General features: G+C 35.2%; 4 protein-coding genes across 11 annotated transcripts; all 4 read left to right on the forward strand.

Annotated features, from left to right (window-relative positions):
• The first annotated feature begins 246 nt into the window (after positions 1-246).
• LOC110650122 (receptor-like serine/threonine-protein kinase ALE2) lies at positions 247-8229 on the forward strand. 8 transcript variants are annotated; one of them, XM_058145983.1, is made up of 17 exons: positions 248-810; positions 1285-1404; positions 1482-1790; positions 1890-2057; positions 2172-2255; positions 2359-2451; positions 2993-3121; positions 3203-3418; positions 3531-3602; positions 3693-3794; positions 3933-4040; positions 4127-4498; positions 4585-4872; positions 5237-5626; positions 5742-5985; positions 6736-7412; positions 7568-8229. In XM_058145983.1, the coding sequence occupies exons 1-17, from the start codon at positions 726-728 to the stop codon at positions 7573-7575; spliced, it is 3465 nt and encodes a 1154-aa protein (XP_058001966.1). In that variant the 5' UTR covers positions 248-725; the 3' UTR covers positions 7576-8229. The 8 variants fall into 8 exon arrangements, with proteins under 8 accessions (XP_058001972.1, XP_058001966.1, XP_058001968.1 ...); XM_058145984.1 differs by having other exon boundaries at positions 249-810; positions 2362-2451; XM_058145985.1 differs by having other exon boundaries at positions 3702-3794; positions 6736-8229.
• A 219-nt stretch (positions 8230-8448) lies between these two features.
• LOC110650124 (uncharacterized) lies at positions 8449-15722 on the forward strand. The gene is made up of 4 exons (XM_021804943.2): positions 8449-8647; positions 8731-8831; positions 15313-15391; positions 15476-15722. The coding sequence occupies exons 1-4, from the start codon at positions 8645-8647 to the stop codon at positions 15521-15523; spliced, it is 231 nt and encodes a 76-aa protein (XP_021660635.1). The 5' UTR covers positions 8449-8644; the 3' UTR covers positions 15524-15722.
• A 1470-nt stretch (positions 15723-17192) lies between these two features.
• LOC110650125 (WD-40 repeat-containing protein MSI4) lies at positions 17193-23775 on the forward strand. Its single transcript, XM_021804944.2, has 15 exons — positions 17193-17803; positions 18228-18291; positions 18784-18870; positions 18987-19049; positions 19342-19407; positions 19557-19631; positions 19918-19993; positions 20333-20549; positions 20828-20909; positions 21100-21173; positions 21331-21442; positions 21530-21604; positions 22475-22551; positions 23173-23272; positions 23432-23775. Exons 1-15 carry the CDS (start codon positions 17592-17594, stop codon positions 23531-23533), a joined length of 1482 nt encoding a protein of 493 aa, XP_021660636.2. The 5' UTR covers positions 17193-17591; the 3' UTR covers positions 23534-23775.
• Positions 23776-24376: 601 nt separating this feature from the next.
• LOC110650126 (uncharacterized) lies at positions 24377-25714 on the forward strand. The gene has a single exon (XM_021804945.2). It carries the CDS (start codon positions 24849-24851, stop codon positions 25419-25421), a length of 573 nt encoding a protein of 190 aa, XP_021660637.1. The 5' UTR covers positions 24377-24848; the 3' UTR covers positions 25422-25714.
• The last annotated feature ends 1075 nt before the right edge of the window (positions 25715-26789 follow it).

The raw sequence follows: 26789 nt of genomic DNA on the forward strand, positions 1-26789 counted from the left end.
AAAGATATTTTTTAAATTTTAATAATTTTATTTAGATGTAAAAATATTTATTTATATATAATATAAATATTTATTATTAGTAGAATATTATAATTAAATATTTTAATAAAAAATATTTTTTATATATAAATTATTTTTAAAAAACAAATGGAATAACAGTTTAATTAACAACCCTCTGCTTATTATCTAATCTTCCCCACTAAGAAAATATATGCATCAACTTCCCACTAGCCTTTATTCTTCTTTTTAACCAAATCCCTCTCCTTTTATCTGAACTTTGTCCCCACAAAACTACCCGTACCTGTCTCTGTTACATAGAACAGTGAGTGTGTTGATTTGGGTTTTGTCTTTTTTTTTTTTTTGGGTTTATTCGGTTGGTCTTAATTGTGTTTAGGCAGTAAAACGGTTATGTGATCGCCTATGGCAATCTCAGAGAAACTGAAAGTTGAGAGCTTTAGTTCACAGAAAAGCCATTACCTGGGTTCTTTCCAACAAATCGTTTCTGGGTTTTCTCATAAATTATATGGTCATTGCTTTTTGTATACTGTTTATGGGTCTTGGCTAATCCAACTTGCTCTTTGTTACTGTTTCAACATATCTTTCAGTCCCTTATTTGAGTAAATTATTTGTTTTTTTTGCTGTTTTTCTTTGCTTTCTTTTTTTTTTTTTTTAAATTAATTTCTCTATCATCATCGAGGGAGCTGTGAGATTTGGTGCTTTATGGGATGGGTCCGGTGGTGCCAGCCATTTTTCAGCTGTTGTTGAAACTTTGTGTCATTGGGTTTGTTTTCACTGTTCAAGGATCTACAGGTAATTCTAAGATTTTTCAATCTACTTTGTTAGAATTCCTCTTAGTTGAATAAACTTCCAGTTCATGTTGGTTTAATTAGTTCTGTGATTGTAATAAACTATTTGGTGATCTGGGTGGTTAATGTGAATAAACTTTACGTATATGGTTGTTTGGAAATCATATTTTAGTTCTATTTGATTTATAGAGCATTAAATAACTGATACAGTTAAGCTCAACCAGTTTGGACTGTGGAATCTTTATTGATCTGAATATCGAAGTTCTATATAGCCGTTTTTGCCAATCCGAGTTCCTCAATTATATAACCACTTAACCAGAGATCACAGTTTCTAGGCCAAGTTGAAGTCATTGAAACGATTGTGGGAGCTTATAATTCTAGTAATATGTATTCATTCATGCGAGAATTAACAGATATATAGTTGTACCTATCTTGCTTGAATTTGTTACTGGATACTTGTTGTTTTTATTGTCTTTAGGATACAAATTTTCCCCATCTCCAGCAATTTTTTCTGAGATTTCTCCTACAGAAGGAACACCTGCTCCTATTAGAAGTCCATTCAGCAGCAATGTGCCGACCTCAGTATCTCTGCCAAATGGTAGCTTGCATAAACTGCATTTTTAATTTTAACTAATATTGATGTTGTTTAATAAAGCTTCATTGTCTACAATACAGGAACAAATTTACCTCCTTCACTTGCATTACCACCAACCATGCCTGCCCCTTTGCCACAAGAAATTAGAGGGCTTGCACCATCGTACTCACCTAGCAGTAGCAGTCCAATAGCAAGGACACCGGATAAAATGGCTCCTCCACCATTAATTTTTAAAGGACATGGGCCATTACTGTCACCAAGTATTCCCATTGTATCTCCACCATATAATACTGTGCCTCCACCAGTTGCTGAAGGACATGAAGCACCCATGCCACCAAATGCTTCTCAAGGAAACAAACCAATTAGACATACTCCTGTTTCTGTGCCAGGTGCTCTACATTCTTTACTTACTAGATTTTATTATGCTTAACATTTTCAAGTTCAGTTTGGTTCTAAAGGAATTATTTTTTCACTGAATCTGGTTCCAGTCACAGCACCTTCAAAGAATTTGCCTGATGATTCACCAATCATCCATCCAAGTTCACCTGCTACTTCCCCGATCATCCACCCTAGCGCACCTGAAATTTCGCCACCTAGTACTCATCATGGTAATACATCATTTAGTGGCGCTCCTGTACCAAAGTCAGTTGCAACAGGTATAGAATTAGTGTTTTGTTTTGTTGTAACTGATGCTTGTGTAGATTCAATTCTAAATGGGCTTATATTTTCATTTTTATTTCCCTTTTATTTTTCCAAAATTATGACATTAGTTGAATCTCCACCGAGGAAATTGGGACGAGACAAGCCATCAGTCCATCCAATTACACCAGCAATAATGCCATTTGTGTCACCTGGTGTGCATTGTTACTCATAATATGGTTGATGAATTGCTCTTCTGTTTCTTCTTTAATATAAATTTTACAATGACCGGTTGTTTTTTGTTTGTTTTGATTAAAGCAGTTCCAGTTGTATCACCAATAGGACAATTGCCGCAAAGTTCACCAGAAATTCAACCTATCATGCCTGGAGAAGTGCCTTCTACATTACCAGGTTCTACTTAGAGGGAAAACTTAGATTTGATTTTTGTCTTTGAAGTTGCTGTTGATTTGTTGTTGAAACCATTCAACATTCTCATTTTGAATCTCAGATTGAATAGTTGTGATGTACTACACCTTTGTTTTGATCATTTTAGCTTTGCTTTTATATTTCTTTACATTTGGTGGTTGGCACCTTAGTGCCATGGGTGTTGAGTTGAAAGATCATGGCTGCAAGGAATCCTAAAAAGTTTCCTTACTGCAACTTGCTTTTGGCTGCTACAACAGGATGTATCATCCGAAGAGTGAAGACAGATACAACACATTGATCATGAAAAAACATTTTGCTTTGAACATCTTTCTGAATATTGCTGTTGCTAGCCCAAAATTGTTAGGATGTAGCTTTGTTGCATGATCATCAAAAATATGGAGTCCACTTCTGAAAGCCTCTAAACTAGAATATGTAGCTTTATTCCCATTTGGTTTTGACTAGTGGTTTTTTTCCCATTGGAAGCTCAACGTTATAATGTTTCTATGGTCCCCCATCTGAATTGCAGGTCCTGATATGTCTCATGCATCTACTCCTTCCCCAAGCATTGACTGGAAAGGAGACGGAATTCCTGTTGCTGCACCACCAGATGAAACATCCAAAGCTTTACCACCTGCGAACCATTCCCCAGCCAAAGGTATACATTTTTAAGTTATAAACTTCAACCAAATCATCAATATGAAGAACTGTGATGAAATTTTGGCAATAATAACTGCAGGTTCCTTTTCTTCTGTGGCTCCTTCTACTCACAAAGCCTTGAGACACTCCAATGATGATTCTGTTCCATCTTTTTCATCTCCTACCTCTCCCTTAAATAAAGAGCACCATTCTCCTGCATCTTCACCTTTCATTCCATTTCATAGGCAGAACCAAGCAAGGACCAAAATGAATAGCCCTGCTCCTTCATTATCTCCTCCCCCTTCAGAACAGCAAGGTCTGCCTTTTGTTGTTGAGAGAATTTTCAACTTGATAACTATTTATGGTCTATCATCCAGCTCTGAAATATGCAGATCAAATTTTCATTTTCTTCTTGGTTCTTTTTGCAGGTCCATTTATCTCTCCATCGTTTCTTCCAACAAATAGGCGAACACACTATGCTTCTCCACCGCTTAGTCCAGGTACCATGATAATGAATGCCTTAGTGGCTCACTTTAAGAGAAGTGATATATATGGTCATTTAAGTTTCTAATGCAGTTCCTGCACGACAGGATCTTCAGCTTCTCCATCACATTATCCCTTTTCTACACCAGTTACCAGTGTCTCTCCTGCTTCTTCACCATCTCCAACAGCGGCATCTGGCTGGACCACAAGTAAGAAAAACTGAGCTTGCTTTTGATTTCCTATTAAAATTATCAAATACCACTTGTGAGCTGTGAATTTTATGTATCACTATCCCCCTTGTTATATGCTTAATCGCTCCCCTTTTGATTACAATTGTATTTTTCAAGTGCCTGTTCTTCCCCCTAAAGTTTCTCCATCTGGGTCTTCATCAAGGAGTCCAAAAATGCCTCTTCCCCCCAAAGTTCAAGCATTGCCACCTCCACCTCCTAATGAAGGTATAAAAATTGGGTTCTTTTTACATTAAGATTTTATGTTTTAGTTTTTCTCATCTTACTGAAATGTAGGTTGATGTTATCTGTAGATTGCTCAGCAACCATTTGCGTGGAGCCATACACAAATACTCCACCTGGATCTCCATGTGGATGTGTGTTGCCTATGCAAGTTGGACTGCAACTTGGTGTTGCATTATATACCTTTTTCCCTTTGGTTTCAGAGCTTGCTCAGGAAATTTCGGCTGGCGTTTTTATGAGACAAAGTCAAGTTCGAATTATGGGAGCCAATGCTGCTAGCCAGCAACCAGAGAAGACCATTGTCCTCATTGACTTGGTTCCCTTGGGAAAAAGATTTGATAACACAACTGCCTTTTTGACTTATCAGAGATTCTGGCATAAACAAGTAGTAATAAAAGTTTCATTTTTTGGTGATTATGAAGTGTTATATGTGCGATATCCAGGTAATTAAATTCTTAAATGCAGGGTTTGTAGGTCTTCTGGTAGATTCTTTTATCTGGATATTTATCTGCAACTATTGCATTTATAGGTTTGCCCCCATCTCCACCTTCTGGCATTACTATAATAGATAATGGGCCATATTCTGGCAACGACAACAATGCAAGGGCAATAAAGCCACTTGGGGTTGATGTACATAAAAGGCAGCAAAATGATGGGCTTGGTGGTGGCATAATTGCTATCATTGCCCTCTCAGCCTCTGTAGCACTAGTTTTATGCTCTGCTGTTGTTTGGTTCTTGCTGGTTAGGCATAGAGGCCGCACAAGCCAACCTACACCAACTCCACATCCTTTGCCGCCTTCAATAGCAAAACCATCAGGTAATGCCTATGTTCATAAAATTAATGCACTTTGCCATATCTGGTGTAGATCAGCACTTACAAATTGGGCTGATTAGTTGCTCCTTGTTTTGAAGTTAGCTTGCTATCATGTTGAATTAATAATCAAAATAACAATAATAAAAAAAAAATGAAAACTTCAATACTACTTGAGGTATACAATTCTAATTCTGTAAGTTAAGAGTTCACATCCTAATATTGGATTTTTATGTTTGCCTCGCATAAGCTGTAGCTATGCCCATTTTGATTCTGTCCTAATACATATAGTTTACTGTTATCTGAAAATTAGACCATTTAGAAATCTTCCTCTTTTTTGAATTGAAAAGCAAAAATATAAATTTTGTAGGTACAACTGCATCAATGATTGGAAGTGGTCTCAGTTCTGTTTCCTTGTCATTTGCATCTAGTGCTGCACCTTATACGGGATCAGCAAAGAGCTTCAGCACAATTGACATAGAAAGAGCTACAAATAACTTTGATGATTCAAGAATACTCGGGGAAGGTGGCTTTGGGCGTGTTTACAGTGGTACTCTTGAAGATGGGACCAAAGTGGCAGTGAAAGTTCTGAAAAGGGATAATCATGAAGGTGGTCGCGAATTCTTGGCAGAGATCGAAATGCTTAGCCGTCTTCATCACAGAAATCTGGTCAAGTTGATTGGTATATGTATAGAGGAGCGTGCACGCAGCTTGGTGTATGAACTTGTACCAAATGGCAGTGTGGAATCTCATTTGCATGGTAGTGGTTTTACTTTTTCTTGTGATTCATGTTCGGTTCAGGGAATTTATCATTTTTCTTTAATCGATAAATTTCATGCAAAATGGTTATGTTTGAGTCTTTTTTTTTTTGTTAGGGGCTGATAAGGAATCTGCTCCACTTGATTGGGATGCACGGATCAAGATAGCACTTGGTGCAGCTCGAGGTCTAGCTTATCTACATGAGGATTCAAGTCCCCGTGTCATACACAGGGACTTCAAGGCTAGCAACATCTTGTTGGAACGTGATTTCACACCAAAAGTGTCTGACTTTGGTTTGGCTCGAACAGCCTTGGATGAGGAGGACAGACACATATCAACCCGTGTGATGGGAACTTTTGGGTAAGAATACTATTCTGGTTTTATTTAGATCTGTCATATCCCCCTAGTTGCACAAGTGAACTGGGGATAACATTTGTGACCTTATGGAGCACGACTTATGGTTGGATACCTGTCATACCTAAATCATACACTTAAATGGGGAGTTTAACTTTATGAGCAGAAGTGACTTGCTCAGCACTGAGTATATCCATTTATAATCAGTCTATTATCTCAGCACCGTGGAAGTTACTGTATTGTGGGTAAAAGTTACTCGATTCTGAGCTGCCTAGAAGTTATGGTAGTATTCATACCTGCATGATGATTGGACCTGCTCCCAGGTCACTATAGTTTGCAGCCTTTTGGAAACCAGTGATCAGTTAACTCAATTTCAAGCATCATGCGAACTAGATTCTGAAACAGTTTTGTGACATTTTTATAACAGAAGGATTGAGAATTCATAATTAGTATATCAGATATTTATGCTGAAATGAAAACTTTTGTAGGTCAGTAGTATTTGCAGTATTTTCAAAGGAATATTTTGATATTCAAAAGGTGGTGCCAACTTTGTGAAAAGGGATTTAAATAACATCTTTGAACACTGACCCACTAATGATGATAAACAGCTATTTTTAGGTTCTCTTTCTGGAGAAACAAAGATACTGTTTTGGTTTGAGATTATGTATCTTTTGGTATCCTTGAGTTTTGAATTTTGATCGTGTTAACAATTTATCCAATTGATGTTTCTGTTCTTGCGGTGCATATTTCATTCAGATATGTGGCTCCAGAGTATGCAATGACTGGTCATCTTCTTGTAAAGAGTGATGTATATAGCTATGGTGTAGTCCTTCTGGAGCTCTTAACCGGAAGAAAGCCAGTTGACATGTCACAGCCACCTGGTCAAGAGAATCTAGTTGCATGGGCCCGTCCGCATTTAACAAGTAAACAAGGGCTGGAAACAATTATTGATCCATCTCTGGTACATGATGTCCCTTTTGACAGTGTAGCCAAGGTAGCAGCTATTGCTTCAATGTGTGTGCAACCGGAGGTTTCACACCGCCCTTTTATGGGGGAGGTTGTACAGGCCTTAAAACTAGTATGTAATGAGTGTGATGAGGCAAAAGAAGTAGGTTCAGGAAGTTCCAGTGTGGATTTATCTGTTGATATGGATGCTGGAGTCGGTGCAGGCTCAGGACATCTGCCAGATCCTTTTGAAAACCAAATTATAGTACCAGATTATGCTTCTGAGCCAGACATGGAGAGGGGACTATCGATGTCAGATTTGTTCAGTACGTCAGCCAGGTATGGGAGGCAGGCATCAGAATCATTTAGGAGATCCTCTAGCTCGGGTCCATTGAGAACAGGGAGGGGCAGACATTTATGGCAGAGAATGAGGAGATTGGCAGGAGAAAGCATGAGTGAACAAGGGTCTATCTTCGGACGATGGCCAGGTTCACTTTGACATTAGAACATAATTTTTTGTGAATACTGATATCCAATTTTTTGAGTTTTAAAAAATCTTAGTTTCAAGCATGGATTTAGTCCTCCATGCAAACAAAGAATGGCTTCCAGCAAAACAAGTTCAAGTAATTAACCAGGAATGCAGGAATTTGAAGCAATGACTTCTTGGAAAGTTTGCAACTGGAATGGATCATGGATGTCACTCCAATAGACAAAAAAGACTAGCAGGAGCCCCAAACTGGGGACTAAGCAAATCTATTTACTAGGAATGCAGAAATTTGAAGCCATGACTCCAGACAAGTGCATGATTCTTGATTCCTGATGCATGATGGACGTGATATTGAATCGGATGAGCTGGCTGGCTTACCGGAGATAATCCCATACAAAGAGACTAGCAGGAGCCCCGAATTGCAGAATAAGCAAATCTATTTGCTAGGAATAGAGAAATTTGAAGCCATGACTCTAGGCAAGTGCATGATTCTTGATTCTTGATGCATGATGGACATGTTATTGAACCGGTTGCGCTGGCTAGCTTACAGGAGATATAGCCCCATACAATGCTTTCATTTTCTGTACTATTGAACTTTCAGAGTTTTCTGGTAAAAAACAATTGAGGAGTTATATCTTGATGCAGCAGCATCAAAAATTGGGATGCCTGCATTTATTTATATAGAAAAAGGAATTGCCATGTTACTGATGTATAAAATTTCTTCATCTATCATGAGATGCACCTGCTTCCTGCTTTCAGAGAGCAGAGAAAATTCAATTTTCCAGTATAAAAAAATTTACACGTACACAAGTTGATCATATATGGTTGCATGCTTGATGGGTGCCATAGCCATGGCTTCATGGAGATTGTATCTGAAACTTTATAATTTTGAAGACCATTTTAATATAAAAAGGTTAGACCAACATAGACAATCCAAACAAGGCATCAACTTTTTAAAAATAAAAATTCTAACGGTCAACGGAATTACGGTTGAAGATGCAAGCTAATAAAGGCTCAGATTTCTTCGAATCAGAGTCCACGAAACTTTAACGTGACAACGGAGCACTGAATAATACCAAGCAAGATACACGGAGTCGCTCAGTCTCCTCACTGGGTCATATAAACTGAACCCCAAGCTCTTAGCCTATTAACTTTTACCAGCGCGTGGCTTCACTCTCTCGATCGAGACCAGAGCGAAGCGAGAGAGACCTACTTCCTTCTTCATCATCTCCAATGGTAAGTCTCTCTCAATTCCTTACCTCCCATTTTGAATATTAACTGAAAAAAAAAATTATTTTTTTGTTTTTCTGCTTCTGAAGGCTCCAAAACCGATCACGAGTCCCGTCCCTGACACATGTTACCCAACCCTAGCTGTCTCTATGCTTGCGATCGGCCTCTTGTTCACTGCTTACTTCTTCGTGTAAGCTCGATTCCATTTTTGCTAGTATCTCTCTGTTGAGTGTGGATAGATCTAGGGTTGTGGTAGAGTGATTGACAATTTATGCGGTTAATTGTATTGTTGTTTTCTCGGACTTTTATTTTCGATGTTGATCTTAAGTTTTGCTGATTTTCATGAAATTTGTTTGGAATTTTTAGGTTTGTGATCTTTCATAATGCATCTTATTTATAGATGGAAACAAGAGAGAAGCCTTGCTTTTGGTAAAGTATGAATTTTGGCTAAGTGTGTGGCTTCCTTATCGCCTCAACAAGCTCATTGACATTACAAGAATGCTTGCTGAAAATTATTTTATCTTTACTATATATATGACAAAATGTATTCTAAAATTTCAAAATCACTCTTATTAATTATCACGCTGTGGTTAGCCCCTTTTTTTCCCTTCTCTCCTGAGCATCTATTTTTAAGTATGATCTCCAGTTGTTGAAACTCTACTTTAGAGTTTGACATATAGATTTAGTATTGACTATTTACATGAGATGTTCGTAAGATACTAGAAGATTATGCATTATATGTAAATGCAGCGGCTGATTTAGGGTGGTGGCAGTGGGAGCATTTGGCCCCATTGTTCCCCACTCTTTCCTTATATTTTTTTATGAGATTGCCCCCTCAATTAGTTTAATTGTCCCTACTGTTCATGTAAAATTTTTGTGTATCATCTTTGTTTTTATGAAATTGCCCCAATAAATTATAATTTGCCCCCTTTTAATCAAATAATTATGAATTTTTATATAATTATGAATTTTTATAGCACATGAATAAATATGTGTGTGTGTGTGTGTGCATTGCCATGCCCTCACAGTTCATATAAAATTTCCATGTATTATAATTTATACTTATTACCATGAAATTGCCGCCCCTCTCCCCAAAAAAAAAAAAAAAAAAACTAAATTATAAATAAGTATGCCTAATTTTTAATACACAAATATATTCTTCTATTAGTAATATTTTAGATCCGCCATTGTGTAAATTTGATGTTCATTGAACTGATAGAAGATTATTTACTATAAAATTTAAAATGCACAGTGTAATTTATGTTCTATAAATTTCAAAATACATCTTCAAAGTCTGGACTGTCACTTTTGATTTTTTTTGGCACTGTTTAGTTGGATTCTTTTAAAAGCGAATGGCTTTAGCAGGTATTGTCTCAAGATTTTTAGTGAAATTTAATAAGGTCCTTCTGTTTATCCTTGGCATCTCTTAATATACGATTTCTGTTTCTGAACATTCCCTAATGTGTGTGGAGTTATTTTAAATTTATGTTAGAAGTGCTAATGTATAGATAAAACTACTTGATGTTGTTGTTAGATGTTCATAAACTGAATATATATATATATATATATATATATATATATATATATATATATATATATATATAAGTGTCTGTGTGTGTGTGTGTGTCTTTCTGTTCATCTATATATCTCATAATGCATTTTCAAGTTCCTTTTTTCATTAGTTTTAGCTCCAAAATGCTTTTTTTTGTATGAATATTGTTTCTTGCATGTTTTGAAGGACTGTTCTTGAACTTTTGTGATGATGCTATTTAGGTGACGTCAGGACGTTGTGTCTGTGAATTGGAAATAAATTTTCTTTTGTTGTATTTTTGGCATATGTTTTGCTTTTCATTAATGGAGTTTTCTTCTTCCTTAGAAGTGCTAGTTTTTTTGCATGGTCACAAACTGTTTGTATGTTGGAAAAGGAATATTTTAATATCTCAAGTTTATGTTTTCACTATGGGTTTTCACTAGAACTGATCAACATTCAGTTCAGGCCAAGACTTTTGAACCTTTTCCCAGTCTTGTCCTAATTAGGTGGCCTATAATTTTGTCCAAGATTCACTCAATAAAATAAAAATGGAGAATTCTAAAGGGCCTTATAAGTGCTATTGGATACTAGTGATTCTAGGTGTTCTTGGGATTTCTTCATCAATTGGAAAAGCATCTATACTCAACTCAATTCAACTAAGCTTTTATCCCAAAAATTTGGGGTCGGCTATATGGATTCGCTTTTTCCACTTTGAACGACTTTGGGTTAAATCCTCAGAAATGCGTAATGCTTCTAGGTCATGTTGTACTACTCTCCTCCAAGTCAATTTAGGTCTACCCCTTTTTTTCTTTCTATCCTCTAACCTAATGTGCTCTACTTGTCTAACTGGAGCCTCCGTGTATCTACGCTTCACATGACCAAACCACCTTAATCTCCCTTCTCTCAACTTATCTTCAATTAGCACCACTCCTACCTTTCTCTAATACTCTCATTACGGATTTTATCTAGTCTAGTATGGCCACGTATCCACCTTAACATTCTCATCTCTGCAACTTTTATCTTAGATGCATACAACTCTTTCAGTGCCCAACACTCACTACCATATAATATAGCTGGTCGTATGGCTGTACGGTAAAATTTTCCTTTCAATTTATTGGGAATCTTACGATCACATAAAACTCCCGTGGCACGTCTCTACTTCAACCATCAGGCTTTAATCCTATGACTAACATCCTCCTCACATCCCCCATCTACTTGAAGGACTGAGCTTAGATATTTAAAGTGATTACTTTGGAACAGTATCACTCCATTCAAACTAACTCCTTCCTTATCAACAGTTTGGTCTTCACTGAACTTGCAATGCATGTATTCTGTCTTCGTTCTACTTAACTTAAAACCCTTTGATTCTAGAGTACTTTTCCAAAGTTCTAGCTTTCTATTGACTCCTTCTCGTGTCTCATCTATCAGAACAATATCATCCGCAAACATCATGCACCAAGGAATACTCTCTTGTATATGTTTTGTCAGTTCATCTAAAACTAATGTAAAAAGGTAAGGGCTTATGGCTGATCCTTGGTGTAATCCAATTGAGATCAGAAAATCTCTTGTATCCTTTCTCACTGTGCGCACAATAGTAGTTGCTCCTTCATACATATCTCCTAATACTTGTATGTATCTAATAGATACCCTCTTTTGTTCTAACACATTCCATAAGACCTCTCTTGGAACGCTATAATAAGCCTTCTCCAAATCAATAAAAACCATGTGTAGATCTTTCTTCACATCTCTATATTTCTCCATCAAGCTTCTAATGAGAAATATCGCTTCCATAGTTGAACGACCGGGCATGAAACCAAATTGATTGAGAGAGATAGAAGTATCATGACGTAGTCGATGCTCCACAACTCTCTTCCACAACTTCATAATATGGCTCATGAGTTTAATTTCCCTATAGTTTGAGCAACTTTGTATGTCTCCCTTATTTTTAAAAATAGGTACTAAAATACTCTTCCTCCATTCATCAGGCATTTTCTTTGAGTTTAGAATCTTATTAAATAATTTAGTTAACCATGCCACTCCCATATCTGCTAAATACTTCCACACTTCAATTGGTATTTCATCGGGTCCACAGACTTTACCCACTTTCATTCTCTTAAGTGCTTCCTTTACTTCTAAAGATCGAATCCTTCTAGTATAATTCACATTCTTTTCTATTGTTCTATAATCTATATTCACGCTATTACCATTTTGACTATTATTAAAGAGATCATTAAAATACTTTCTCCATCTTTCTTTAATGTCCTCATCTTTCACAAACACTTTTCCTTCTTTATCCTTAGTGCACCTAACTTGATTGAGATCTTGACATTTCCTTTCTCTCCTCCTTGCTAATCTATAAATATCTTTCTCCCCTTCTTTAGTTTTAAGTTTCTTATATAACTTTTCAAAGGCTTGTGCTCTTACTTGACTAACTGCCTTTTTTGCCTCTTTCTTTGCTATCTTGTACTGTTCATATGCCTCATTATTATCACATTTAGGTAATTTCTTATACCGTTCCCTTTTTCTCTTAACTGCCTTTTGTACTTCCTCAGTTCACCACCATCTCTCTTTTGAGGGTGGTCCATGTCCTTTAGACTCTCTAAGTACTTTTCTAGCTACTTCTCTAATCTTTTATGCCATCTGTATCCACATATCATTGGCCTTCATATCCAGCTTCCATACTTCGGACTCGAGAAGCTCATTTTTGAACTTCACTTGCTTTACTCCTTTGAACTTCTACCACTTTGTTCGAGCTACACTATTTCTTCTAACCTTACTTGAATTGTTCCTAAACTTGACATCCAAGATCACCAACCGATGTTGACTTGTTAAAGCCTCTCCTGAAATGACCTTGCAATTCTTGCATAGAGCTCTATTTGTCTTCCTGGTTAAGTGGAAGTCGATTTGACTTTTATATTGCCCGTTTTTTAAAGTCACTAAATGTGACTCTCTTTTTATAAAGTAGGTATTTGCTAGTATTAGGTCGTATGCCATAGCAAAATCCAGGATGTTTTGCCCTCTTCATTTCGACTGCCAAAACCAAAACCTCCATGAACATTCTCATAACCTTGTCTATCACTTCCTACATGTTCATTCAAATCTCCACCAATGAAAACATTCTCTTCATTCGGTATGCTTTGCATTAAATCATCCATATATTCCCAAAACTTTTGTTTACTCTCACTGTCTAGTCCTATTTGTGGGGCATAAGCACTAACTATATTTATTGTTTCTCCTTCTAGTACTAGTTTTACTAGTATAATTCTATCTCCTACTCTTTTCACAGCTATTACTGCGTCTTTCAATGTCCTGTCTATGATATACCCACTCTGTTCTTGTTTCTCTCCTTTCCGGTAAACTACAGTTTATACCCTGAATTACGCACTTCCTTACTTTTCTCTCCTACTCATTTAGTCTCCTGAATGCAAGCAATATTCACCCTTCTCCTTTCCAAGGTATCCACAAGCTCCATTAATTTTCCTGTAAGTGATCCAACATTCCAAGTACCAACCCTGATCCTCCTCCTATCCTGCTCCTTCCTAATTGGTCTCCTTCTATGATATCTTCTATTGTTTTCTATGTCTATCTTGTGTTCTGTTTCACTATTTGTTCTACTATCTGTCCTATGAACTAACTTCTTTACCCACACCCGTCCATGATGTGGGAACCCTTGCTCACTTAACACCACACCCAGGCGCAGGCATGACGCGTCGCTTTCGGTGAACGCCCTACACCCTTGCATATTTATCACTACACCCGGGCTCCGATGTAGCACGTCGTTAGTAGAGGACGTCCCAACGTTTATATCATTTGAATCCATATGATAGGGTGTGACGAAAGTTTTACGCTGGTTGTCACCTACCGCAACCCTCCTCCTTTATCCGGGCTTGGGACCGGTTAAGCGCAAACTACTTAGGCGGAGTTGGAAAAGCATCTATAATATGTAGAATTTATTTTTGTCAGATGCATGTGACTTGTCAAAGGAAAAAAAAAAGTCTTTCAAACTATTTGCTATAGTTCGTGAAATGTATTTTCCAGTTTAAAATATTTCTTTTAATATATTATGGGATAATTTTCTTGAGTTTGGAGAAAGATTAATGTGTTGTACTATTTTCATAGATGTTGGAATAGGATTTTGGATGTTGGTGAACCATATAACGATCTATTAATTCATTTATTAATGTTTCAAAATACAAGTTCAAGTTTGAAATGCTGCTTTCAGCATATTGTGGTTTCTTTTCTTTTTCCCCCCTTTTTCTTGACTGGGTGGGGCCTGTTTATTCAATGCACTATTTCATCCACGATGCTGCATTTGAGAGTTTGACGCTTCACTTTGAAATGCTGTATTGGAGTTGCTCTGTATTCAAGGTTAATGGGTTGTGCTTTCAAATATTGTTTCGAAATGTGTACAAACCTGTGGTAAGGTAATCTAGTATAATTTTTTTAACTAACTGGGGATGTTTGGTAGGAGGTTAACAAGGAGTAATTATTACCCCTGTAATTTTTAACTTCTCATTAATGTTGTTTGGATGTTGTAAGGGAATAGGCTAACTTTTAACCTTCTTAACATTTAACTCTCATTTAGGGGTTAAATGTTAACTTTGGGGAGACTAGGTGAACAAAGCTTAATAAATGGAGTACACCATATTTCATTTAATGTTTTTTATTAATCTCGTACCAAATACCATTAACTATTACACCATTTATTATTTTTTAGCCCCTAAACAGTTACTCTTTTAAAATTTACAGGAATAACACTTAACTTTCAATTTTTAAACCTTGTACCAAACAGCTCCTAAGGTGTTTAAATAAGAAATTTTGACTTGTTTCTTAAATAATGTGTGATGCTGCCAAAATTGCTAAAATACCACCGTGCATAATTTGTTGAGGAATTCTTTATGTTCGTTGAATTTCAGTGGTATGTGTCACCTTGGATTATATGGGCTTGGATTCTCCCTGGAATTTCTTAATCCCTTTCACTGGCTGAAAATCATAGTGTTAGTAAGCAACTAAGCATTGCAAATGATTAAGCATGAGCCTTGATGCTATGATGTATGACTTGGTTTCTTGCTTCGCTTTATATTAAATGCGTAGCTTGTACCATGCCCCATTTGGTTTATAACAGTTGTATGTTGTGCAGCTATGAAGCAACCTCATCTAGGCGAAATCGCAGTCTTGCCAAGGAGCTTACAACAGGAGCTGTGGCATCTTTCTTTCTGGTAGAGTTTGTTGTTCACCAGCTGCTGATTTGTTATTGCAAAATTTGGTTAATCGCTGACAGTTGATCTTGGTCTGTGGTGCAGGGTTTCGGGTCCTTGTTCCTGCTACTTGCTTCTGGTGTTTATGTTTAGGGTCGTAATGTCGAATCAATTAAAGTTTTGTTCTTGATGTTGAACCAATTAATTTTTGATGAACAAGTTAAGATATGCATGAAAGATGATATAAGATTGACATTGTTTGTTAAAAAGATTGTTGCTTCTTGGTTAATGAGCTGCGGAACAATAATCATTGTTGGTGGTTTCTGGCTTAAAAACACTGCCTTTATTTCTAGTTTTGTGGGGGCATGGGGAATGCATGCAAGGATGCTTTTTGTTCTTTTGCTAACCTATGCTTTATTCTATGGTTTCTTTGTTTTCTTACAAAGTGAAATTATTTTCTTATGGAAAGTAAGACAATTTAATAAAATTTTTTAATTTATTTCATGTGGTTTTATAAATTGATATTATTAACTTAATGGAAAAAATAAAGTTTTTTAATGCAAAAAAAAGCACATAATATTTTTTAAAAAATTCAATATCTGAATTATATTTAGCACAATTTATTAAAAAATTATAGAAATATATTATCCATTCATTATATTAAATCAAATTATGATAAATTAAAATAATTAATTGTGTCGTATATGATATTTGTAATAATTATTTTTTTTATTAATAGTTTTTTTTAATCAACTATTGTATGAATAAGATAAACTGCAAAATTTTATTAAATTGCTTTATCTTCTATCTGTAAAGCAATAAAATAAAGTAATTTAGAATGCATATGCCACGCAACTGTATGAAATGGGCCTAGCCCACAATGACTTTAATTTTTAAGTGATTAGGAACCCTCTTAAGTTTTAAATAATTTTTAATTTTAATAATCTTAATATATAAATAATATATAAATAGTTTTAATTTTAATATATAAAAATAAAATAATATTTTAAATTCATATTAATTATTTCATATTTTATTTTCATTATTTTTTACTAAATTTTTAAACACAATTTATTTAATAAAGATTTCATAATATTATAAAAATAAAAATATTTTAACAAAAATTTAAATAAAAAATATAAAATAATTTGAAATTGATTAAATTATATCATATTTTCATCATTAACATTAGCCTTATTAATATTATTATTATTCTTAGAAAATATACTAATAATATGAAAAGTGCAATGATAATAACAAAATAAAAATAAAAGAAATATTCGTAGTGTGTCAACACCTTGGAAAATATATATACATATAAAAGTAATTTTTTCAAGAAGTTCGCCCTTGGTATTATTATTATTATTATTATTATTATTATTATTATTATTATTATTTAATGAGATAAATTACAAAATATTAAACAAATTTTATTATATATTTTAAAAAATTAATCAAATTATTTTTAATTGTAATATCTATTAATTAAGTGTAATATATTTATTTAATATATATATATATTAAAAATAAAATTTATTAGTTTAAATAAATAATTTAGCAACGCCAATTGTGAAAATAAAGCCTATTTACTTAGCTCAGTCTATTTTTTTAAATTAAAATTTTATTAAATAAATATTCATTTTATAGCTATAGGTTTACATAAAATATTTTATTTAATTTTTTAATCATTTATATTATTGAATTATTTTTAAATTAATAAATTTTATTTTTTATTAATAAATTAATAAATAATTTAAAATAAATAACATAAGATAAAAAGTAGTAATTTCGAAATATAAAATTCAATTAGGTCCTCAAACTATGCCATTGCCATCATATCAAACTCTGTTGTTCGGGGAAGGCTGCAGTTGCAACTTGCAGGCACCTCCTGCCTCCTAGGCTGTGAAAAATTCGGTCACAGCAAAAGCACATCATCCTGTACCTCTCTTCCTCCTAACGTTCCTTCCTTGTCCTTGTCCCTGTTACTGACGCGTGTTCACCACCGTCTTCAAACCGAGCGTCGAATACCTAAAACCCTCTCCACTTTATATTCACCGCCATTGGATTACAGCAACCCAATACCCGCCCTCCTATCTGCACAGTTTTGTGGTAGGTACACTCCGGCGCTGGTGGGTTTTTGCTATCCATTTCAACCCCCTTCTTTTCTTCCTTTTTCTTTTCTACCTTATATACAAGAGTGGCCGAGAGTGAGAGCTCCCAAATGGAGCCTCAAGTGGTGAAAAAGAGAGGTCGAAAACCCAAGCCCAAAGACGAGAAAGATCAGCAACAGCAGAGTTCTGCCAAAATGAAAGAGGGAAAGAAGATTCAGCAACCTTCCGTCGACGACAAGTACACTCAGTGGAAGTCTTTGGTTCCTGTTCTCTATGACTGGTTCTCTAACCATAATCTCATTTGGCCTTCTCTCTCTTGCCGGTATCTTTTTTCAACTCTCGTCTACCTCATTTTCTAGGGTTTTTGCGTTTTAGTGCTAGAGTCAACCTCTCTCTGCCTTCTCTAGGGTTTTTACGGTAATATGATCTTTTTTGCGATCTATCTTCTTTTTCATTGCTTGAGGGTGTTGTTGTACCGTCTTTGCAACTTGGGACATAAACCCTAGTGAAGCTATGTTCCGCTTCATTCCCATTTTTGTTCTGAAAGAGTGTGAGATTAAAGGATGATTTTGTGGTCATAGTTCCTGCATTTTTCCCCCTTTCCAATTTATGCAGCATTGTGTTTTGCTTGGCTTCATTTCTTTGCATCTGAGCTCTGTAATGATTGGGTTTACTTCTGTTTGCTTTAACTGCTACTCTCTTTTTTTATTGTCATTTGATTGGTTGGTCGATCTTCTTCTGAACAGGTGGGGTCCACAGCTTGAGCAAGCTACTTACAAGAATCGCCAACGTCTCTACCTTTCCGAGCAGGCAAGTTTGCTTGTATCAGTTTCTTTTCAACCAGTGTGACTTTAGTTGTGTGCATATTGAGAAGTTTTAGTAATGTACATGGCAAACTAAATTCCTTAAATAAACTAGCAAAAATTTCCAGCGATTGTAGCTTTTTTGATGCTTAATTTCAATTTAGTTTGTGCATGACTTGGAGTGAAAGATTATCACTTGTTATAACACATTCTATTTCAGACATTGAACGCGCACTTGTAATTTTTTTTTTTTTTTTTTTACACATTCTAACAAATTTCATGTTAGGCAACATAGAAATGCACTCAATGCTGATATATATATATATTCTTTCTTGTGCATGTTGGATTTTTGTGCTTTACGTTACTTTTTTGTTTTCTCTAGTTGAGATGTGTTCTCACACTGAACTTGCTAATCAAAATAACCTATTCTTGTGCAGTAATTAACAAGCCTGTGGGTTTTTATTTTGTCTTGTTTATTTATCTTCTTTTTTGTGGTCAGACTGATGGTAGTGTTCCAAATACTTTGGTTATTGCAAATTGTGAAGTTGTCAAGCCTAGAGTTGCTGCTGCAGAGCACATATCTCAGGTGATTTCTACCATGTGATGTGTTTTACTGTCTTGATCTTGCATGCTGCTTTTAGATTCATGAAATTGTTCTTGTAACATAAACTTTGATTTGTTGTCTGTTGATTGACTCTGTAGTTTAATGAAGAAGCACGCTCTCCATTTGTTAAGAAGTACAAGACCATCATACATCCTGGAGAGGTATGGATAATATGTGAAAAAATGTGTTCATAAAGACAAATGCGTGGAAAAATATCATATGACAATTTTTTGGTATTTCTTTGTTTTGTACATAATTGATTGTTTTGAATCGTTTGATATTGTCATTCTATGTTACAAATATGTTGTAAAAGTTTATTTTTTAATTGAGGTGCTGGAAAAAAGTGATTCTTGGGCATTTATGCATTTGCGTATCTATCTCTGATGTGCCTTCTCCCTTAACTCTTTACTGTTCTCTAAAACATTGAGGTTCTTACTAGTATCCATTTTGCAGGTGAACAGGATCAGGGAACTTCCACAGAATAGTAGAATAGTGGCCACTCATACTGACAACCCTAATGTAAGTTTACCAATATTTTGATTTATTTACTTGGGTTGAGGATATGTGGGTCTTCATTTTGTTCAATTTATTTGTTTTTGTTTTGTTTTGTTTTGTTTTGTTTTTTTTAGTTGGCCTAGTTTAATGTTGCCTCCATTGGAAAATCTCAGGTTCTCATATGGGATGTTGAAGCACAGCCTAATCGCCATGCAGTTCTTGGAGCTACAAATTCTCGTCCAGATTTGGTATAGCTTTCTCTGGGGCTTTTTCTTTAGAGAAAGGAAAGTTGAGGGCATGATTCCACTGTTTTTATATTTTAAAATAACTATTTGTGGAGGTTATTGTAGCATGTTACCATGATGATGGGAGAATAACATTCGTGAATGTAAATGTAGATGTGAATCATGTTTGCAACAATCTGCTTTCCAAGAAACATCTTTCAGTAGCATGATATTTGAGGTGTTTTGGAGTGAGTAATTTGCTTGCTTCTGATAGGGCACTAGCCATTATAACCTGGAACTCATTTTGCAGATTTTGACTGGACATCAAGATAATGCAGAATTTGCTCTTGCAATGTGCCCAACTGAACCCTTTGTTCTTTCTGGAGGTTGGAAAGTTAACATTTATTACTGTATATAGTTGTGTAAAATAGCTTGTTCGTCTTATTCACAAAGTATTCCTTCTTCTATCTGTTGTAATTAATGACGCCCTAGCTTTGTTTAGTGTAGTATTTATATAGCTGCATTTTTATTTTTGTTTGTATTTCCAGATTGTCTTGTATTAGATTTTACTAAATGATTTTTTCTTAATGAAGGTTTTCTTCTAAGCAGAGAGATTTTTGTTTGTATATTTTTGTTTGCACTTCCAGATTGTCTTGTATCATATTTTACTAAATGATTCTATCTTTATGAAGGTTTTCTTCTAAGCAGAGAGATTTTTATTGCAGGGAAGGACAAGTCAGTAGTTTTGTGGAGTATCCAGGACCATATAACTGCATCTGCTACTGACCCAGCTACAGGGAAGTCTCCAGCATCTGGTGGATCAATCATTAAAAAGGCTGGGGATGGCAATGATAAAGCTGCTGACAGCCCTTCTGTAGGACCTCGAGGTATCTACCAGGGACATGAGGATACAGTAGAAGATGTGACATTCTGCCCATCCAGGTATCTTGCATGATCTTGTTTGCATTACAGATAAGCTCCATTTGGTGTCATGGTTTCAGTTGCTCTTGGAAACTATTTAAAGACTGCATTTTTACCTCATTTTGGAAAGAGCGTTAAAGTAATGCTATTCTAAATTGACAAACACACTCGTAATCATTTTGCTGTTTCTTGTTGTTTGGGGATCAAGTTGTAGAGTTGACATTTTTGTGACTGTGAAGTATGGATGCTATCTGTGCTTTCTGATTCTATGGAATTGACAATTTTTATTGCTGCTGAAGTGCACAGGAGTTCTGTAGTGTAGGAGATGATTCTTGCCTAATACTATGGGATGCTCGAGTTGGCTCTAGCCCAGCAGTCAAGGTTACATGTCTCATATTTATTTTCATATTCTCCTTGTTAATGCTTGAAATCGCTTTAAAATTTCTCTTTGCTTGTGAGTGAAAAAAACCTATATCATGTTGTTAAACCTTCAGTGATACTCCAGCTTTGAATTAAGATTGAACTCAGCTGATGACAATATATGATGTGCCTCTTTCATTCTGGCCAACAGGTTGAGAAGGCACACAATGCTGATCTTCACTGTGTTGATTGGAATCCCCATGATGATAACCTTATTTTAACTGGGTATGTTACAAATTTATGTTTATTCCACCTGTCATGTCTGCTTAGGCAGTGGGTATGTGATGGATTGTTAGGTTTGGATATGCTGCTACTTATTTTGTTTTTATGTGGAATGGTGAAAACTTTTATAAGCTTTTATATTTTTGTAATTTTTTTCCAGGTCAGCTGATAATTCTGTCCGCATGTTTGATCGACGGAATCTCACTTCTAATGGAGTTGGGATACCTGTCTATAAGTTTGAGGGTCACAAAGCTGCTGTTCTTTGTGTACAGGTACTGATCAACCTTGCTGTGGTGGCCTGGTTACCCAGAAGTACTAGTTGTATGAGTTATTACTAAGTCTCTTCATTCTTTTTCCAGTGGTCTCCAGACAAGTCATCTGTGTTTGGAAGTTCGGCAGAAGATGGTCTCCTAAATATTTGGGATTATGAGAAGGTGTGGAGCTTCATCTGTGCATCTAAATTTAACATGTAGATATCTCCTAGACATTGCAGACCTTTGAGACATACCAAAAACTGAAAAATCATTAATAAAAGCAAAAGCAGAAAAGACTGCATATACGTGTTCTCCCCATACTTGGAAACACTTGCACGAAATTATCCATCTCGATCTTTATCTATCAACCTACCTGTGTTGTCAGTCTACATCAGTGTATGTTAGTATGGGTGTGAATTATTATTATTATTTTTTCCTTCTAAGAAGCTGGTGAAAGCCTTCGAACTGTGCTTATACATTACTTGTTGCATGTTATCATACTGGAGCTAAATGATAATGACACAATGCACATGGCTCTTTTTATATGTTATGTGGTAGGTAGTTTTCAGTCTCTAAATGTATTGGGTTTGTGTATTAGAAAATTATTTGGATTCCTAGACCTTCACATTGATTGAAAGAAAGAACACGTAAGTGATGAGGGGGTGTTCCTGGCAACGTTTACATAATTGGTTCATTTTCTTTCCCTCTGTATTTCGTATCAACAGTTTTTCCCCTTTCCATAAACACTGGAAGTACAGAACATTGTGGCCTTGTTGATTTACTGTTCAGCTACCGATATATACTTGTCTTTCCATTTGTTCATTTGGTGGCTTTCCAAAACTTACTTCAGATCTCTTTAGGGTGCTTTCAGCCCTGCAAATCTATCTTATAGCAAAAACTTTTCCTCCTATTCTGCCTCTTAAATTTTCAGGTCTGATCCAGCTGCTTTACTTGTTTGGCTTAGATATCTGATTGCTTTGCTCTTTCCTGTTAAGTATAGATGGTGTTGGATTATTGGAATGCATCACATAACTTTTTCTAAACTTGCAGGTTGGTAAGAAGGTAGAGCGCCCGACTAGAGCCCCAAGTTCTCCTGCAGGATTGTTTTTCCAGCATGCTGGGCACAGGTCTGTAACTTGATGCCTTTTTGTCTTTTTCTCTCCTAGACATTGGAAGAAAGATTAAATTCCTTAATTGCAATCAAGCCTGTGCTTGGAATATATAAAGTTCTGCAATTTAACTTTTTTTTTTTTTTTGGAACTCATATGCAATTCCAAAATTTTATGCTTGGAAACCATGAACTGTTCATTTCAATTTCTCATTCATTCTATCAAATTTAACAATGCCCTCAAGCAGCCTTCTCAAACCATGAGTGGTATGGATTTCTATAACGTGAGCATTCCAGAACCCTGCAATATCAAGACAAACTCGATCTTTCTTGACTTCTTTTTGTCAAAGGCCCTTTAATATCTCATTTCTGTGTTAGTAAAATCAATTGGAAAGGTTTCATCAGATTATGGATGCCTAGTAAAAAGTGCTAAATTCCCTGTCAGTAAGTTTTTGTCCTTTTGTTCTGGTCTGTGCTTGGGTTTTTGCCTTTCTCCTATCTGATCGTGTTTTATGTTGTTTGATTTGATAATCTAGCATGTTTTAAATGGTTGAATGCTACATTTCTTTTGAAATAGTTCCTGTTATTTCCATCTGGACATAAAATTCTCTTCTGAAGCAGTTATTTTCTTTTTGTTCAGGGATAAGGTTGTCGACTTCCATTGGAATGTATCTGATCCTTGGACAATTGTTAGTGTGTCAGATGACTGTGATACCACCGGTGGAGGGGGAACATTGCAGGTATCAGTTACTATTTCCCTATGAATGTTCTTATTGTGATGTGCAAATGTTTCAGAACAGAAACAAAAGCTAATTTTGAAACTGAGGGGAAATAAACAAAAAGATTTGGATATTGTGCTATATACAGCAACTGATATTTTATTTTCATGGTCCATGCAGATATGGCGCATGAGTGATTTGATCTATAGGCCAGAAGATGAGGTTTTGACAGAGCTTGAGAAGTTCAAGTCACATGTGATTGCATGTGCTTCAAAGCCTTGAGAGGGGTACAGAACTATAAAAGTTGGCAGGAATAAACTAGTCATTGTATGGACTTAACGTGTTTCGTTTTGCCCTGAGGTTGATAGGAATTGGTAGTGATAATGTAGGCATGTTACTAGATTTATATATAGCTTTTCAGAGATAAGGGCTTACAAGATTGTTGAACCACAACCACTACATGCTTATGCTTGTTATTTTGTGATGAGAAATCACACGGCCAATATACCCAATTGGTTTTGCCACCTTTGAACTGAAAAAGTTTAAACAAGAAAAGAAGCAGCTCTGATGAACAATGTCTCCAGCATAATTGGCACAGCCACGAAAGGGCTTTTGTTGAGGAAAATGACAAAATCCCTTGAATGTAGTAAGGGTAAATTCTTAATTTGAAGTAATATAAAAGTGGTTTCTAACTTAAATTCTTATTGGAGGCATACTTCCATTTGGGGCAGTGTTCATGGAGCTCTTCATGTTGACATCTATATTGGCTAAAGAAGTTATCACGTGTTCGGTTTCCTCTTCATAGTCTTTGTTATTCTAATAATCACTCATGCCAAGATAGTAATCGTGCTCTGCAACTTTCAGCTATGCAGCGAAGATTATAACTGGTGGCGGAGAGCCTACTTGACCTTCACTGTGTCAACTGATTTCTATATGCATGCTTGTGGTTTGTGAGTGAGATCTACTCTTCTGTGAAGATTGACTAGTCCATGTGGCCATGGTAACTGACACTAGAACCAGTTGAAGATTAGGGGGCCATTACTTGTTTTTTTTAATGGCCCTCTAGGGTTTCTAGTGTAAGGGGCTTTCAGCGGCGCTAAGAATAGAAATGGAGGGCAAAAAAGTAAATCGGCTAAAGTAGTTAGAATTACGAAAAAAAAAAAAAAACCAAATCCGTATATCGGGGTTGCTTTCGGCATCCCGAAACAGTCTTACTGACACATCTCTCTCTTTCTCCATAAAATTCCCGCCTTTTCCATCCAAAGCCACGTCACTTCCTTATCCTTTCACTTTCAACGTGGCACTCGTTGCCACGCTGTCATCTGTTTCCGACCATTCCGATCACATCATACGGCTCTCAATCCATCTAATCGAACCACAAAATCTGAGCAGGACCCACCTACCAAATACAAAATTTAAGAAAATAAAAAAAAATTTCCAGACTGTTCTTGCCCACGCTGATGCGTGCTCTTGTACAAGAAGAGACAAAGAGTATTTATAGAACCTAACAAACCATACGGCTCTTTCACTCTGCAGTCGTCGTCGTCTTCTTCTTCTTCTTCTTCTTTTTTTCTTTTCCTTTTCTCATCTCAAACTCATGGAGGATCCCAGAAAGAGAGAAGGGTTTGATGATGGGGGCGACTTGGCCTTCAAAAAGTCTCCGACTCGGACGCTTCCTGACACTTCCGGCGATCTGGGTGAGGATATTTTAGCTTGGCTTTCAATGGATGATGAAACCATAGATGAACTCATGAAGTTTCTTGACACGCACCCTGAAGGAGCTTCTGCAACTTGTACTAGTACTACAAGGGTCAAGTTCATTGAAAATCCCTACTCTTCACCTTTGATTTTTCAGTCTTCTTCTTCTTACATCACCATCAACGGCAACGAGGAGAGCTGTGGCTCTTCTTTCTCTGACTGGGAGTCGTCGGTCATGGCCAGCGTAGACATGGGTGGGATTCTAAATGTTGGAAAGTCCTGTGGCATTGATGGGTTTTGTGAGTTTTTTCAAGCGGGAAAGGGAGGCGCGTGGGGTTCAAATGAGGACGGGCGTGGGTTGATGGTGGCAGAGGAGGGCGGCGTTGTTGACGGATCGATTGAAGGGTATGAATATGATGGGGTGGACGGTGAGAGTCTGGCGAGGTTTCTAGGAGAAGGATTTATTGACTGACCATTGAGTAAACGTGAATACTCAATTATTTATTTTTATTAGGGTTTTTGGTTGGTGGTGGCGGTGGTGGTTAAGGTCAAATGTGAAGTTGTTAGTAACACAAAAGAATACAGTAATATACACAAAAACGATGTAATAGAGCAAAGCAGAAGCAAGCAGCTGCCCTTTTTGTGGAATGCTAAACCCAAATGGTTTCCTCTCTCTCTCTTGCATCTTGCAGCTAGCTTTTGTAATCACTAATTAGTAATTAGTGCTTTGAATCCTTGCATAATTTAACACTTCAATTATGGATATGAATTTGCTCTTTTTTTATTCCCAAATTTACGATCAAGTATTTTTGAATTAATTTTAAAAATGAATTCATTATCATATTTTAATTCTATTAAAATATTTTTTATTAATAAAATAAATATAAAATATTTATTTACATCTAAAAATTTAAAATTAATTATAAATTTTTCTAGTAATAATAATAATTATTTTATTATTTTATTTATATTTTTAAAATTATTTAATTATTTTAAAAAATAATTATTTTTTTATTTCAATAATAAAATAAATGATATAATATAAAAGAGTAATAATTATATATTTATTTAAATAATATAATATATTAATTTAATAATTATATATTTAATTTAATAATAAAATAAATAAATATAATATAATAAATTTATAATTTTATATTTATTTAAATAATAAAATAAATTATATTATTTATACCTTTATTAATCATTTCACATATTAACAGTAATAATTAAATATAATTTTATCAAACACTTAATATAAAATAGCTATCATCAGCTATCAGTTATTAGCTAATAATAACAGCTATAAATTAGTATTCAACAGTTAAGCCAAATAGGCCCTTATTTAAAATTTTTAATAAATAATTTTTTATTTTTAAATATTCTCAATCAAAAGGAAAGAGCTCTACATGTATGGAAATTGACCAATGAAGAAATTGGATGAATGTAATCATATCTAAATTAATTAAATATAATATCAGTTAATATAAGTAAATATAATTTTATCAAACACTTAATATAAAATAGCTATCATCAGCTATCAGTTATTTGCTAACAGTAACAGCTATCAGTTGTATTCAATAATTAAACCAAATAGGCCCTTAGTATATTTAAAATTTTTAATAAATAATTTTTTATTTTTAAATATCCTCAATCAAAAGGAAAGAGTTCTGCACGTATGAAAATTGACCAATGAAGAAATTGGATGAATGTAATCATATCTAAATTAATTAAATATAATATCAGTTAATATAAGTAAATAAATATAATTAATTAAATTTTAATTATTAAAAAAATAAATATTTATTAAGTTACATTTATATAAATTTTATATGAAAGT

This window comes from Hevea brasiliensis, chromosome 4, assembly GCF_030052815.1.
Source record: "Hevea brasiliensis isolate MT/VB/25A 57/8 chromosome 4, ASM3005281v1, whole genome shotgun sequence".
Taxonomy (NCBI): Eukaryota; Viridiplantae; Streptophyta; class Magnoliopsida; order Malpighiales; family Euphorbiaceae; genus Hevea; species Hevea brasiliensis.